The following is a 15,445-nucleotide window of genomic DNA, read 5'->3' on the forward strand; positions in this document are numbered from 1 at the left end:
TTAAATTCATTTTATATTATATAATTTTTTAATAAAATAATTTTTTTCCTAAATGCAAAATTTAACCTTACTTCTTATCTAAAAAAAAAAAAAAAAAACCGTGTTAGGTCAATATTTTTAAATTAATTTTTAACTATGTATTTCGTGACTCCACAAATTTATATTATTTTTTCAACCATTTATTTCTTCAATTTTTTTTTTAAATTTACTAAAAATATGATTTTTACTAAACCAAACAGATACTTTACAAAATCCATTCTCAAAAAATGAGATGCAAACATGTGTATAAATTCGAATGCAAGTTAAAAGCATTTTTGAAAAGTGTATATAATTAGATCGTACTTGTCAATTTCATAAAATGCATAGATAAAAATCAGTTTAACAATATTTAAATAGGGTAATTAGCACAAAACGTCCATACCTTTCATGATTTTTGTGGAAAACACTCTTACCTTTCGTTTTTTGGCGCATATCTCTACCTTTACATTTTCTTGTGAAAAACATCATTTTCATCATTTTTCTTAATAAAAAGTTATAAAATGACTAATATACCATTCTATTTAAATTAAAAAATAGAAGGGTATATTAGTCATTTTATAACTTTTTATTGAGAAAAATGATGAAAATGATGTTTTGCACAAGAAAATATAAAAGTAATGATGAAATGCGCCAAAAAACTAAAGTTATGGACGTTTTTCACAAAAATCATGAAAGGTAGGAACGTCTTGTGCTAATTACTCATTTAAATATTAGCCGAACATTGGCTTAAACTTTAGATCAGTCGAATAATTGATAATTAATAATCAATTCAACCAATTCATTTGATATCTACACTATCTATAGAACTCTCTTTTTGTTAAAATTATTAGCACCAATCCGCAAGTTTCATTAAATACGCTAATGAGTTAATATAAACAAGCTAATAAAAATTTTAAGAATTTTCACGAAGAATATATTCAATCATAATTACTCTCGATGCAATACAATTCCAGCAAATAACAAGTAATGTGTGTAAGATAATTGAAAAAGAAATTAAATTTTTTGTTTATAAACAAGTCAAATAACTTATGAGTAGTATTCATCACCGAAAAAATTGACAGTACTATAATTTCTAAAACTAAAGAGTAAGATTAACCTCCTAACAATATCTTGACGTAGATACGCACAATTTTGTTGCACTCTTATGTAAGCCAACATCCTCAATCTTGTAGGGCATCAATACTCTCAACTTGTGCTTAGCCCACATTTGACATTCTTAAAATTTAAATAAAATTGTTTTGAATAGTATTTTTTAAAAAATTGTGTGGTTCAAAAGTAGGTAAAAAATTTTGATTTACGTATTGATGCTACCAAAAATCGTACCTGATGATTTTTCGAGCTTGATGATTCTGGTTGATCACGATCGTGGTCTCCCGGTACCTGAAACAAAGACAACGAGATGTGTTCTCGTCGCCCCTCCGATACTTAAGTCAGAAAGGGAAATATATGCGTGAGGCTATGTGCTGAAAAACAATGAAAAATATACCTGAATAATGGTTCAAAGTTCTGTATTTATAGTAGTAAGTGACATTCTCCTAATTGGACTCAACTAGCTGGATGTCCTCATCTATTGGAGTCCTGAATAGTTAAGGAGTTGGTTGAATTCCAGAATTATACGTGAGATAGGATTTTTGTGGGAGTTAAGATTCCTAATTGCGTAGGAATTCTAAAGGGTTAACAATCGTCAGTAGTGAGGGGAGGACTATGCCCGAGGACAAATGTTTGCAATACGCGAAGCAGCATGAGATGTGGTCGGGCATAATGTCTCGAGGATGGTCATGCTCGAGGACACCGCAGATGGATTTATACCTTTATCAAAAAATAGTCGTCGGGAATGTGATGATCGGGGATATTGGAAAATGTCCCCATCATAGGCCCCCATGCATATATGCTCGAAGAATATGCTCGAGGATATGATGCAAAGAGACTGGAAATAAAAGCTCGAGTTTTTAGCTCGAGGATTTCTGAACACCTGTGATCGATCAGAAGGCTGACGTACACTGACGTCAGCCCTAGAATAGGAAAAGGCGGTAAAAACTGGTGGGGTTGGATGTAGGACACGTGTCCAGATCTAACGGTCGGGGTAGTGACCTTTGGGCTTCCTGCCCCTGTTGCCTATAAATACCCTCCCCTCATTTCATTTTTCACTTTTTACTCTCAGTAAACTTCTATCGCTAATCGTCGGGATCGGAACTTTGAGTTTTTAGGCGTCGACTTTAAGGTAAGACCTCGAGTTTTTAAGTTATTCTTTAGGCGTTTTTTACCTAGGTCAGGATGTCTAGTAGTAGCAGTAGCGACTCTTCGTCATCATCGTCCTCGAGGAGTACTCCCGAGGACATAGGATGCTCGATCATACCTATGGCTGTCCCAATTAATGCCCAACCTCGGGCACAAAGTATCCCGACCCCTTTTAGGTACCCCGAGGTCCCCTGTAAATTTAAAGAACATCTAACAATATCGACGGCTAGGGAGCATGGGCTCATGCCCAAATGCGACATTAGGACGCCAGGGGTAGAGGATAGGATGGCCTTAGCTCGAGATGGAGAGTTCGTGATTTTTAGGGACTCGCTTAAGGGGGGATTTAGATGGCCTCTGCATCCCTTTTTCGTGGCCTTATTGGTCGAGCACAATATGAGCCCTGGACAGCTCGTGCCAAATGGGTGGAGGATGCTTACCTATTTCTTTATAGCCTGTAGATACCTAGGAATTAACCCATACGTCGATCTCTGTAGGATGGTGTTCGACCTGAAACAGCTTCCTCAATACACTTGTTTTGCTTACCTTTCGTCCCGAGGAGGATTTAGATTACCGAGGATGCTCAGTTCCTTGAAAGGTTGGAAAGAAAAGTGGTTTTATGTCGCACCTCAGGATAGTGACCTTCCTTTTAGTCCTAGGTGGGTTTTGCCCGACACTCCCCGATTTTGTGAAGGTCAGGCCTATTTCGAGTCTTTAGAAAGGCATAGGGTAATGTTAGAGAACCTCGAGCCTCTTGTATATGATATAGATGACATCCTCGGGGATGACGTTCTCGATCTCGCGGATGTGAAAGGCACTGAGGGTAGGACTTTTTTGCCTTCCTCTTTACTGATCTGTCCTTAAACTTATAATTGTGCTCGTTCTAATGACTTGCTCTTTTTTGCAGAGATGACTTTTGATCCTTCAGCCCTCAGACAGGCCGTGACCAAAAAGTCAAAGGCCCCTCAAGCTCGAGCTCCAGGGTAGAAGAGAGCTCGGGACCTAGGCCCCGAGAATATCAGAAGTGGGCCTGGGGAAACTTCTACCCGGGGACATACCCCGACCACACAGGCCGCTGAGACTCCTACTGGTCCACCTCGGTCACATCCTCGGCCAAGGAGTACTCCCGAGGTTGTTGACCTCGAGGATGAGGTTAGACCTATGCCCTCTTTCCAGAATCAGGAGCCTGACTGGTGTCCTCTGGTGTCAAGCATCGTGGACAAGTATAGGAAGGACCTCGGTTTTGATGAGGGCATGAAGGCTCTGGAATCTCTTACTCTGAAGGTAAGCTCGCCCAATTTACTTTGTTTAAATACAAGATTTAAAAAGGTTTAAACGCTGTGATTACTTAAGCTCGGGTTTATATGGTATAGGCTCTGAGCATTGCCCGAGGCCTTTCTCTGAAGGGGAAAGATGAGGCCCAAAAGACCACCGAACTCGAGGACTCTTCTCGAGCACAGGAGAAGAGGATAGCCGACTTGGAGGCTGAGCGCTTTCTTCTTCAGAAGGAGCTCGAGGACTCGAAGACTGATGCCCAGAGAGCTCGAGAAGAGGCTGGAACTGCTAAGGGCGAGGTCGAAGGTTTAAAGCTCGAGATCGAGCGTTTGAAAGTTGATTTTGAGACTCGCCTGGCTAAAGCTCGAGGGGTTGCGATCGAGGACTTTAAAATGTCCGAGGAGTTTAACGGCCTTAAGGGAGAGTACGCCATGGGCTCGTACTTCCATGCCTTCAAGGAAGCTCGGGCATTTTTGAGATCGAAGCCCGACGCTAACCCCGAGGGTCTAAAGAACATCCCCGAGATTGCTGATACCCTCAAGCTTTCAGAGTCCGAGGAAACCGTCGAGGACCAAGAGGTCGACGTTGACGGCGAGGACGCAGTGGAGGAGCAGGGGAGCACAGCCTCGGGAGAAAGGGCCGAGGACTTAGATTATTTTTTGTTTTTTTTTGTATGATGATAGCCCTTTCTTTTTGTAATTTGAACATGTATCTTACTCGATCAAGTATTTTCCTTCTTGCTGTGTATTGATATCTCGATCACTCAAATAGCCCGACGTAAGATGGTTAAATAACTCGACGCCTAGAGTAGTTGAAACACCTCGAGGACCTAATTTGTGAAAATATTTCTGAATATTATAACGTACACAAAATTCATCCCGAGGACTCAAACTGTAAAACCATTTGGGAACATCAGTGTTGAACCCGAGCATTAAACAAGTTACCTCGAGGACTAAATAATAAAATTATCTTGGAACATCCAAGTGTGAACCCCGAGCACGTAGACAAGTTACCCCCGACGACTAAAGAAGATTAATTATTTTCGACGACTAATTAATCATCTCGACGATTGAGAATAACTCAATTTTTAAACAAGTGATAATGCTGAGGACAGTGTAGGATGTAGTTTTCTACACACTTAACACTCGAGGATTAATTTTAAGGGATGGTAGTCCCCCGAGGAGTACGAATAATTGTGACCGACCTCTGTACATGAGTTTATCCCGAGCTTTCATTTTCAGGCTTGGACAAAAATACAAGGATATATGGTCGGGATGTATGTCCTCGGTATTTATACTTGTGCTACACTATTTTGATGTGCTGATTATGAGCTCCAAGATTTTGGTGCTTGCTCGAGGCAAGACTTTAGACGGCTTGCTCGAGGGTAAGGCTTACATTGGCTTGTCAAGGACAAGGCTTAAGGGGGCTTGCTCGAGGGCAAGGTTTACTATCGGGCTGTTATTCCCGGGGTTTAGATTTATTAATTATTTGGACTGGACTTGGATTTATATTGCATCCAAGCTGCCTACGTACCCAAACGGGATCAAGCCGAACGTAGTTCATTACAAAAGAAAACGGAAAACATGCATGGGCACGCAGGCCCGCTAAACTAGAAATAAAATGCAAGGACACGCAGGCCCGAAAAATCAAAAATAACATGCAGAAAAAGAAAATCTCCTAAACGGCATCGAGAATGTTACTTGTAATATATTTTTGGATTGTCGGCATTCCAGGGCCTCGGAAGAGGTCTACCCGAAGTGTCTCTTAGGCTGTATGCTCCTTTGCGAACCTGTCGTATGACCTCAAAGGGCCCTTCCCAGATGGGGCCGAGCTTCCCTGGGGGGTGGCCTGCTGCTTCGGCCCTCCTCAAGACCAAATCGCCAGCTCTGAACCTCTGAGCCTTGACTTTGCTATTAAAATGTTTTGCTGTCTTAGTTTGGTAAGAGGCCACTTTTATAGCGGCTTGTTCCCGTACTTCTTCCAAGAGATCAAGATGTTCAGTTGTATGCTCCGAGATTTCTGGCACGAGCCTCCCATGGCTTGGCAGTCTAATTTCCACTAGGACCATTGCTTCAATGCCATAGGCTAACATAAAAGGGGTTTCTCCTGTAGTTGTCCTGTGAGTTGTTCTATACGTCCAAAGTATGGAAGGCAGCTCGTCGGACCAAGAACCCCTAGTATCGCTTATTCTTGTTCGGAGGTCTTGCAATATGATTCGATTTGTTATCTCGGCCAGACCGTTGCTCTGAGGATGCGAAACTGATGTTAGACGGTGATCAATCCCAAGGTTTGAGCAAAAATTTCTAAATTTTTGGTTGTCAAATTGCCTGCCATTGTCGGTGATGAGGACCTTTGGTATCCCAAACATGCAAATGATAGACCTCCAAGTGAAGGCTCTTAGCTTGGGCTCCGATATTGTGGCGAGAGCCTCGACCTCTACCCATTTTATGAAGTACTCTACTGCTACAGCAACAAACTTTAATTGACCTATTGCCATAGGAAAGGGGCCGAGGATGTCAACTCCCCATTGTTCAACCGGGCCGAACAGTTAATGTTGGTGAGGTCTTCGGTTGGTGAGTGGATAACATTACCGAACCTCTGGTACCTATCACATCTTTTAACATATTCTGAGGCGTCTTTTTTCATAGTTGGCTAGTAGTATCCATATCGTACGAGTTTAAAGGCCAAGGCCCTGGCTCCTTGATGATTCCCGCACACACCTTCATGAACTTCAGCAAGGGCCTGGGTTGATTCTGATGGCCTGAGGCACCTTAGGTATGGAAGAGTAATACTTCTGCGGAAGAGGACACCGCTGATCATACAGTACCTAGGAGCTCGGGCTCTGATGCTTCTAGCCAACCTCGCATCGCTTGGTAGATTTCCACTTGTGATGAATTCTATGATTGGGTCCATCCAGGATGGTTCGTTGTCAATGTCCATGATGTCGAGGATTTGACCGATGCTGGGTTCTGTGATGATTTTAATGTGAACTGTTCTGTCAAGGCCGTCTACCCCCATGAACACAAGCCTGGATAATGCGTCGGCTTTTCCGTTGTCCTTTCGAGCAATTTTTGCAATTTCACATCTCTTGAATTTTCGTTGAAGGTCCTGAACCTTCATACAGTATAAACTCATTTTCTCGTCCTTCCTTTCAAATGATCCTTCAATTTGTCCAACCACCAGTTGTGAATCGCTGAATATCTTTACGAACTCGAGCTCAAGGCAAAGGGCTAGCTCCAGAGCAATAACGACGGCCTCATACTCGGCCTCGTTGTTGGTTGCTTCAAACTCGAACCTGAGAGCGCATTGGATCTCTGTTTGTTTGTCAGGGCTGATGAGGATGACCCCTGCGCCCGAGCCCGAGGAGTTCGATGCTCCATCCACAAAAATTTGCCAAGTGTCCAAATTAGTGCTCATGCTCGATCTGTCACCTGGCCCCCGAGGCCTAGGGGTTAGTTCTGCGATGAAGTCGGCTAGTGCTTGGGCTTTGATAGATGGGCGTGGTTTGAATTCGATGTCAAATTCTCCTAGCTCGATTGCCCACTTCATCAGTCTTCTCGATACGTCCGGCTTCTGAAGTATGTGCCTAAGTGGTTGATTAGTGAGCACCACAATAGGGTGAGAATGGAAATACTGCCTGAGTTTCCGTGTTGCTACAACCAAGGCAAGGGCAAGTTGTTCCGCCAAAGTATACCTTGTTTCCGCATCCAGTAGGACCTTGCTTACATAGTAGATTGGTTGTTGGACTTTGTTAACCTCTTTCACCAAGACCCCACTGACCGCATTTTCAGATACAGCCAGGTACAAAAATAAGGTGTCACCAGGCTCAGGCTTCGTTAGAATAGGAGGAGATGCTAATGTCTGCTTGAGTTCCTGAAAAGCTTTCTCACAGTCTTCATTCCAATCAAAGCTTTGGTTTCCTCTGAGGACTTTGAAGAAGGGATATCACCTGTCTGATGCTCGGGACATGAACCTGTTCAAGGCTGCTATCCTACCAATCAACCTCTGTACCTCTTTCTTGTTCCTTGGTGATTCCATAGACGCTAATGCTTATATTTTATCAGGGTTGGCCTCTATCCCCCGGTGAGTGATCATGAAGCCCAAGAACTTGCCCGAGGCCACGCCAAATGCACATTTTGCGGGGTTCAACTTCATTCCGTACTTTCGCAAGGTGTTGAACACTTCTTCAAGATCCGAAATATGTTGGTCCACCTGTTTGCTTTTCACCACCATGTCATCAACGTACACCTCCACATTCCTTCCAATCAAGTTAGCAAAGACTTTGTTGATGAGCCTTTGGTATGTTGCCCCTGCATTCTTCAAACCGAAAGGCATGACCTTATAACAGTATATAGCGGAATCGACCATGAATGAGGTCTTTTCTTGATCTTCCTCAGCCATGAGGATTTGATGATAACCAGAAAATGCATCCAAGAAGCTGTATAGCTTATGTCCAGACGTGCTATCCACCAAGTTGTCAATCCACAGTAGGGGATAACTATCCTTTGGACATGCTTTATTAAGATCTGTGAAGTCAATGCAGACTGTCCACTTACCATTGGCCTTCTTCACTAAAACAACATTGGCTAGCCAATCGGGATATTGGACCTCCCGAATGAACCGAGCACTGATGAGTTTGTTAATTTCTTCGCGGATGACCTCCCGACGCTCTGGGGCGAACTGTCTTTTCCTCTGTTTTACTGGCCTGGCCCCTGGGCTAATGTTAAGCCTGTGGACTGCAATTTTAGGGTCTATCCCTGACATATCCTCAACCTTCCAGGCAAAAACGTCAATGTTGCGAAATAAGCAACCAACAAGTTCTGTCTTCAGGGTGACGTCAAGATCCCGACCAATCGTCACCTTCTTATCATGCTCGAGCTCAATTTTCATCAATTCTTCGACAGGAGCAAGTCTGACTTGTTGCCCATCCTCGGGATCCATCCTCGAGATTTGCATGACGTCGTCATTTATTTCCCGAACGCTGGCAACATAGCATTGTCTTGCAGCTATCTGGTCTCCACGGACAACCCCAACGCCATTATTTGTTGGAAACTTCATGGCTAGGTGGAAGGTGGACACAATGACTTTAATCTTGTTCAGGAGTGGTCTTCCCAGAATTGCGTTATGGGCCATTGAGACACGTACCACTTGAAAAGATGTCATCTCCGTAACCTGTTTCTGGCCAGAACCCAAAGTTAGTGGAAGCTCAACGACACCCTCTGGAGTGATGACTCCTCCACCAAACCCCTGGAGTGGAGTTTTAACCGCTTTGAGCTGGTGAGATGAGATTCCCATTTTGGCAAAAGCTTCTTGTGAAAGTATATTGGCCGCACTCCCGTTGTCAACCAGGATTCTCTTCACTTCAAAATTGGCCACAATCGCTGAGATTACAAAGGCGTCATCATGTGGAAGTGATACACCTTCTAAGTCCCCGGTCCCAAAAGTAATATCCTCCAGCTTTCCATGAGGCATCCCAGACGCCGAGACATATCGTCGGGCATATTGTTTTCTTCCACTATTGGAGTCTCCTCCCGAGGCAATACCTCCAATGATGATATTGATGGTTCCAGCAGTGGGTTGACCATCCCTTTTTGCCTCAGGGTCTTTTTCCCTGCCACGATCATTCCTCGGGCGTTTGTCGTTACCGACGTAGGAGCTCAGGAGTCCTCTTTTGATAAGGGCTTCAATCTCCCGTTGTAGGGCCTTACAGTTCTCTGTGGTATGCCCATGGTCCCGATGGAACTCACAGTATTTGTTCATGTCCCTGGATTCGGGTGGTGACCTCATTCTGACAGGCCATTTCAGTTCCTTCATATCCTTGATCTCGATCAATATATTGGTCTTTGACGTATTTAAACGTGTGAACGGCATCGGGGGAACCTCCTATCTCTGTTTTTTCTGATGCTGTTCTTCACGGGGGTTCGGGTCATGCTGTCTTTTATGCTCGACCCTGTCATGGGATGGTCCAACCTTTCTCAGGTTCAGTGTTTCCTCCATATTTATGTACTTCTCGGCTCGGGTAAGAAGCTCGGTGACTGTCTTTGGTGGAGTTTTGGATAAAGACATCTTGAAAGCCTCGCACTTTATAGCATATGTGAGGGCAGAAACTGCTGCAGTTATGTGTAGGTCGGGAATCTGAAGTCTTTCCTTGTTGAACCTGGTCATGAAGTTACATAGGGTCTCATTTTGCCCTTGTCTAAGTTGCATGAGGGAAGCCGCTGTCTTCCTGATGCGTTTGCTGCTTGCGAAGAAAGCGGAGAACTTGTCCGCCAAATCTGAGAATGAGGTTATGGAGTTGGGCTCTAAGGTTGAGAACCAATCCCTAGCAGCATTCGTCAAAGTTTGCGGGAAGGCCTTGCACATCACGTGGTCTGGTGCAACCTGTAGATTCATGACGTCCGTGTATATGTTCAGATGATTGATTGGATCGGTGGTCCCATCATATTCTTTGATCCTAAGATACTTAAATCTGTCTGGCAAGGGGAATGTTAATATCTCGGGAGTAAATGGAGTGTTGGGACGGAATCTTGTCGTCCCTTTGTTGCCCTGAAGTAGGCCCGCCGTAATTCCTTCTTGAATAATCCTAGCGAGTTCCCCGGACTCCATGGTCACTGATCTCGAGGCCGAGGTCACATGTGGTATACCCGAGGCCCCTGCTCCGCCATTGTCAGGGACATGAGCTCGAGCTCGAGCATCAGCCATAAAACCCCCCTGGGGTACTGGTGTGGGTGACGGATGCGAATTTCTTTGACTTAGCAGCTGAGTCAGTGTGGCGACCTGTTGTCTGAGCTCTTCAAAGGCTCCAGCAGTGACGACTGCCGGCTGGGGCTCTGGCACTTCTGATGATTCCTCTTGAGGAACAGGGATATCCTCAGGAGGGGGTTGGTTTGGAGCGGATGAGCTTGCTAGTGGAAGACCTGAACGTGTGTTTACCATGGCTTTTGGTAGCGTTTCCCACAGACGGCGCCAATGATGCTACCAAAAATCGTACCTGATGATTTTCCGAGCTTGATGATTCTGGTTGATCACGATCGTGGTCTCCCGGTACCTGAAACAAAGGCAACGAGGTGTGTTCTCGTCGCCCCTCCGATGCTTAAGTCAGAAAGGGAAATATATGCGTGAGGCTATGTGCTGAAAAACAATGAAAAATGTACCTGAATAATGGTTCAAGGTTCTGTATTTATAGTAGTAAGTGACATTCTCCTAATTGGACTCAACTAGCTGGATGTCCTCATCTGTTGGAGTCCTGAATAGTTAAGGAGTTGGTTGAATTCCAGAATTATACGTGAGATAGGATTCTTGTGGGATTTAAGATTCCTAATTGCGTAGGAATTCTAAAGGGTTAACAATCGTCAGTAGTGAGGGGAGGACGTACCCAAGGACTATGCCCGAGGACAAATGTTTGCAATACGCGAAGCAGCATGAGATGTGGTCGGGCATAATGTCTCGAGGATGGTCATGCTTGAGGACACCGCAGATGGATTTATACCTTTATCAAAAAATAGTCGTCGGGGATATTGGAAAATGTCCCCATCACGTATAAATTATTTTATTGTATAAATATGTGATTGAAAATAAATACAAAAAGTGAATTAAAGTGAAGTCCTTGAAACCTTACACAAAGATGCTCATTTGAGTAAAACTATAACAATCAATGTCCGCTGACATTAAGGAATCCCAAAGAACTACTGTGAACCATCGAAGTGTCACTAACAAAAACAGTTGTTTAATATGTTAAAAATTAAATTGAATTTCTGATTTGTCGATTTATGTGTTTTGTTCTACTGAATTTAGTAGATATGAAATTGAAAGATTAAAATGTAATTTGGAGGAACAGTTAATTAAAGAATCCAATGCCTAAAGGAAAAACACTCCAACTATATATATTTTTTATAATCAAAATATTTAAGAATGTCCAGAATTTTGAATCCGAAAGACACTAAGAAGTAGTTCAGTAGTCAAGTCTTGGGTTTGCTCCCCAATGATCACCAGTTCGAGACCCCTCAGATCCACTAAGATGAGTACTTGACTGTAAATTTCATGGCCTCGTGGGATTAGTCGAGATGCATATAAACTGGCCCGAATACTTGCGGTCGTAAAAAATAATTTTGATTCCGAGAACTTGAAAAGAAAAACAAAATTTCACTTTTATTTAGCCCATCGTTTTTTTTAAAAATATATTTCATAAAATTTGAATTTTTTTTCTTGAGGTGTGTTTTTGAAAACAAATTTGAGAAACACGAGTTTTAAATGATGAGACTCAATGGGTTAACCTCTTTTACGAATTTTCTAATTAAGCATGTTTGGAAGTGTCTTTTCGAATTTAAATATTATGAATGATCAAACATCATTTTTATACGTACGATGTCAATCACCTATATTCACTTTTTATCTATATATTTTATATAACTCAATGTCTATAATTTATGAAAGGCTTTACCAATTGTGATTAGTTATATTTATTTTTATCCACCATTAATTACTTTCATTTTCATGGGAAAATTTGAAATAGAAATCCCAAACATTTAAATCGTAACAAATATGTTCCAAATCTATCAAAAATGTGCACTAGAAGAACTTTGGATTCAGTTGACCAATAATTAAGTATCGACCATAATTTAACCATATTTTAATTGGTAATTAATTAAAACAAAGGGAATTTTTCAATAAAAGGTCTAAAATATTTCAAAAATGTGCAGCGCAATTCCAAACCTCTAATAAATGTACGTTGAAATGACTTCTAACTATTTACATAAGAAAATGTATCATTTTCACAAAAGTTAGTTTTGAAGAGAATCAATCTTTATTTATTAATTCTCAATTCTTTAAAAGTTCTTGTTAGGAGGAGAAGATCGAATGAATGGAAGGTTAACAAGGGTCCAGTGGAGACAAAGGGACTTAGGTGGGTTAGATGTGTTAGGTTTTATGTAATTGACAATTCTGTGAACAAAATTACTAAAATAAATGTTGTGGAAAGTCAAGGAGTTTAGTTACAATACTGTATAGTTGAGTTAGATAGGTTAGGATTCGAGTTCGGAATAAAAAAAAGGGGTGTCGCAATTTCGTTAGTCTATCTCCAAGACATTATTCGAGCGACAAAAACAGAAACATCGCCGCTCGCCTGACACCCATCTTTCGCTCGAGAGACAAACTTGTCGCTTGCTTGTTGATATCGTTAGAGCGACAGTGTTATGCGAAAAACCCTAGTTCGTATTTTTGAAATGTTTTATCCGGTCCAAACCACTCAAACACCTTCAACTATTAATGCCCAAGCCCTAACACGAGTTGTGTTCTTGTTTCATTGTATTGCCTCTCCATATCTTTCTTAAGAAATTCAAGATGACATTTATCCTTTGTGATTCAAATCATTTGACTATTGAATTCATACAACCACAGATTGGGGAAAAAACATCGAATTCATTGAATCCTAAACAGCGACTCCCTTAATACAACAATGAATGAACTTTCTCAATTGAATTTCAGAGGTTGCTGAAGATTGAGAAAGGTTGGACTAGAAGCACAAAAAGAGTATTAGAATTGGTTATTCTTATGATCCACTTAAAAAAGACAATTGTCGAAGATCGGGAAGTTAGTGGAGTCAGTAGATCTTTGAGACTACAGGAAGTAGATCGGGAAGTCTAGTGGAATTGGCTAAACAGCATCTGACTGTAAATCCATATTGTCTATAGTGAAGGTAACTGACTTGGTCCCGAAGTTTTTACTCAGTTGAATTTCTTCGTCAATAATTACTATGTTCTTTACTACCTTTGTATTACAAACTACGTATTCAAACATAGAAAAATTGACTTGTATGTTTAATCATTTAGAAACTATTAAAAAGTGACTTGTTGTTTTTAATATAATAATTCCGCACGTAAAGTCAAACTAAATCGGCTAAACAAGAACTTTCAAATAGTATTAGAGCTTAAATTTGTGTCCTAACCTTAATTTGTCTAGATGAGTAGTTCATTGACTGTCCTACCATATTTTGATGGCAGTAATTATGCTTTCTAGAAGGTTAGGATTAAAATCTTTTTAAAATCTACGGATGAGAATATATGGTTGAGTATTGTTACTGGTTGGGTTGCCTCTTCTAGAACCATTATAATGTTGTCACTCCCACCCCTATAGAAAATTGGTCGAAGACTAATTTAGATGAGTGTAATTACAACGGCAAAGCCTTACATGCCTTATTTATGGCTGTGTTACCTGGGGTTTTTAGGAGAGTGTTCATGTGTAAGGTAGTTAAAGAGGTTCGAGATATCTTACAAACCGCAATAAGAAAACACGGGCTGTGAAAATTTCCAAGCTGTTGATGTTAAACACTAGGTTTGAAGAGATTAGGATGAAAAAGGATGAGACCTTTGATGAATTCTATGTGAGCTTAAATGACATAGTTAATTCTAGTTTCAACCTAAGAGAGAGAATCCTAGATTTAAGATAGTCAAAAAAATCCTTAGATCCTTACCTGAGCAATTTAGGCCTAAAATCACGGCTATTGAGGAGAGTAAGTATATAGGCTCGATTAAGGTGGAAGAGCTGGTTAGATCTCTCCAAATTTATGAACTGACCTCAGCGAAAATTGCAAACAATAAGTCTTTAGCCTTAAATGCTGTGAAGAATAATCGTAGAGAGTCTTCAAATTCAAATTCCCCTATTGAAGATGAGTTAGCAATACTTTGCCAAAAAATCCTAAAAAAATGTTTAAGAATAAAAAGAAATCTCAAGAGAAACATAGAAGTGGTGTCTAGGAAGAGATCCAAATTGGTGAGATATCATAATTGTCGAGGTTTTGACCATATTAGGAGTAAGCATTGTAGCAGTAGGAGAAATCCTTATAAAACTATGAAAGCTACTCTCATTGATAACGAGTATAACTACGACAATTAGATTGAGAAATCCACTCGTGAGGAAAGTAGGAAATACATTGCCTTCACTGCAAGGATCAGGAGTGAATCTGACAAAGGGAGCGATAATGTTAAGGACATAAATAGTGGTGAGGAATTAGAGGAAGATTTTAATAGTGAGGGAGATATTCATGAGGCCTATGATAGAATCTATGAGGAGAGTATTAAGATTTTAACTACAAATGAAGCCTTAAGTACAAAGGTCAAGGAACTCAAGTTGAAGAAAAGGAAATTGATAGCTTGCCTTTAGAAATCTACTTTAACCTCGAGTGAGTTGAAATCCATGAATGCATCCTTAGATACTCATGTTAAGAATCTGACAAGCGAGCTTGAGAAGACCTCTAGAAGAGCTAGGGAGCTGACCATTGAAAAATAAACCTTAGAAATCCAGGTTAAAAATCTTATGAGCGAACTAGAGTATTCTAAGTCTCAGCTTCTTGCCTTTTTTTAGTGGTTCTATGAAACTAGATAACATTTTAGGAATGGTCAAGCCTACTGGTAATAAGGAAGATCTAGGATATAAGGAGAAATATCATAATGTTGCTGGTACGTCCAAGAACACGTTTGTTCTTGCTACTGACGAGTCTAAACATATGCCTAACCCTGGACCTAAGAATAGGGGATTTGGAAGATAGAGGCATACTAGACAGTGTAAGACCCGCTAACCTAGGAAAAGAAATAAGCGATCTCATAACTTTGGTCCTCGTTTTATCCTTACATGCTTTCATTGTAGAGGCCAAGGTGTTGTCAATTCCTAAACATAAATAGAAATTTGAATTTCAATAAAAACAGGAATCAGGAGTTCGTTATCAATCCTTACTAATTAGGTAATTTAACTGACCAAGTTAATGACACAAATGAGTGGAAACATTCGTATCACTAGGCAGGTCTGGATGAAGAAAAGTGATCCAAAACAGCTTGAAATATGTCACGGTACTCTTAAAAGTAAGAGCGTTTGCATACCTAATTAATTAGGTATTTTTGGTGTA

At 41.0% G+C, this 15,445-nt stretch overlaps 1 protein-coding gene across 1 annotated transcript; it reads right to left on the reverse strand.

Annotated features, from left to right (window-relative positions):
* Positions 1-4,262: 4,262 nt before the first annotated feature.
* Positions 4,263-6,046, reverse strand: LOC111399915 (uncharacterized protein K02A2.6-like). The gene is made up of 2 exons (XM_023027397.1): positions 5,302-6,046; positions 4,263-4,378 (listed from the first exon to the last, which is right to left on the reverse strand). The coding sequence occupies exons 1-2, from the start codon at positions 6,044-6,046 to the stop codon at positions 4,263-4,265; spliced, it is 861 nt and encodes a 286-aa protein (XP_022883165.1).
* Between the last annotated feature and the right edge of the window lie 9,399 nt (positions 6,047-15,445).

The sequence above is a fragment of the Olea europaea genome, chromosome 9, assembly GCF_002742605.1.
Source record: "Olea europaea var. sylvestris chromosome 9, O_europaea_v1, whole genome shotgun sequence".
NCBI classification, from domain to species: domain Eukaryota; kingdom Viridiplantae; phylum Streptophyta; class Magnoliopsida; order Lamiales; family Oleaceae; genus Olea; species Olea europaea.

What these genes read in the sequence shown, in the direction of transcription:
- LOC111399915 (XM_023027397.1), bottom strand. Translation starts at nt 6,046, where the DNA reads ATGGCAATAGGTCAATTAAAGTTTGTTGCTGTAGCAGTAGAGTACTTC. An exon ending in CAGCCTAAGAGACACTTCGG is followed by an intron (nt 4,379 to 5,301) that starts GTAGACCTCTTC and finishes TTCACAAATTAG; the next exon opens with GTCCTCGAGGTGTTTCAACT.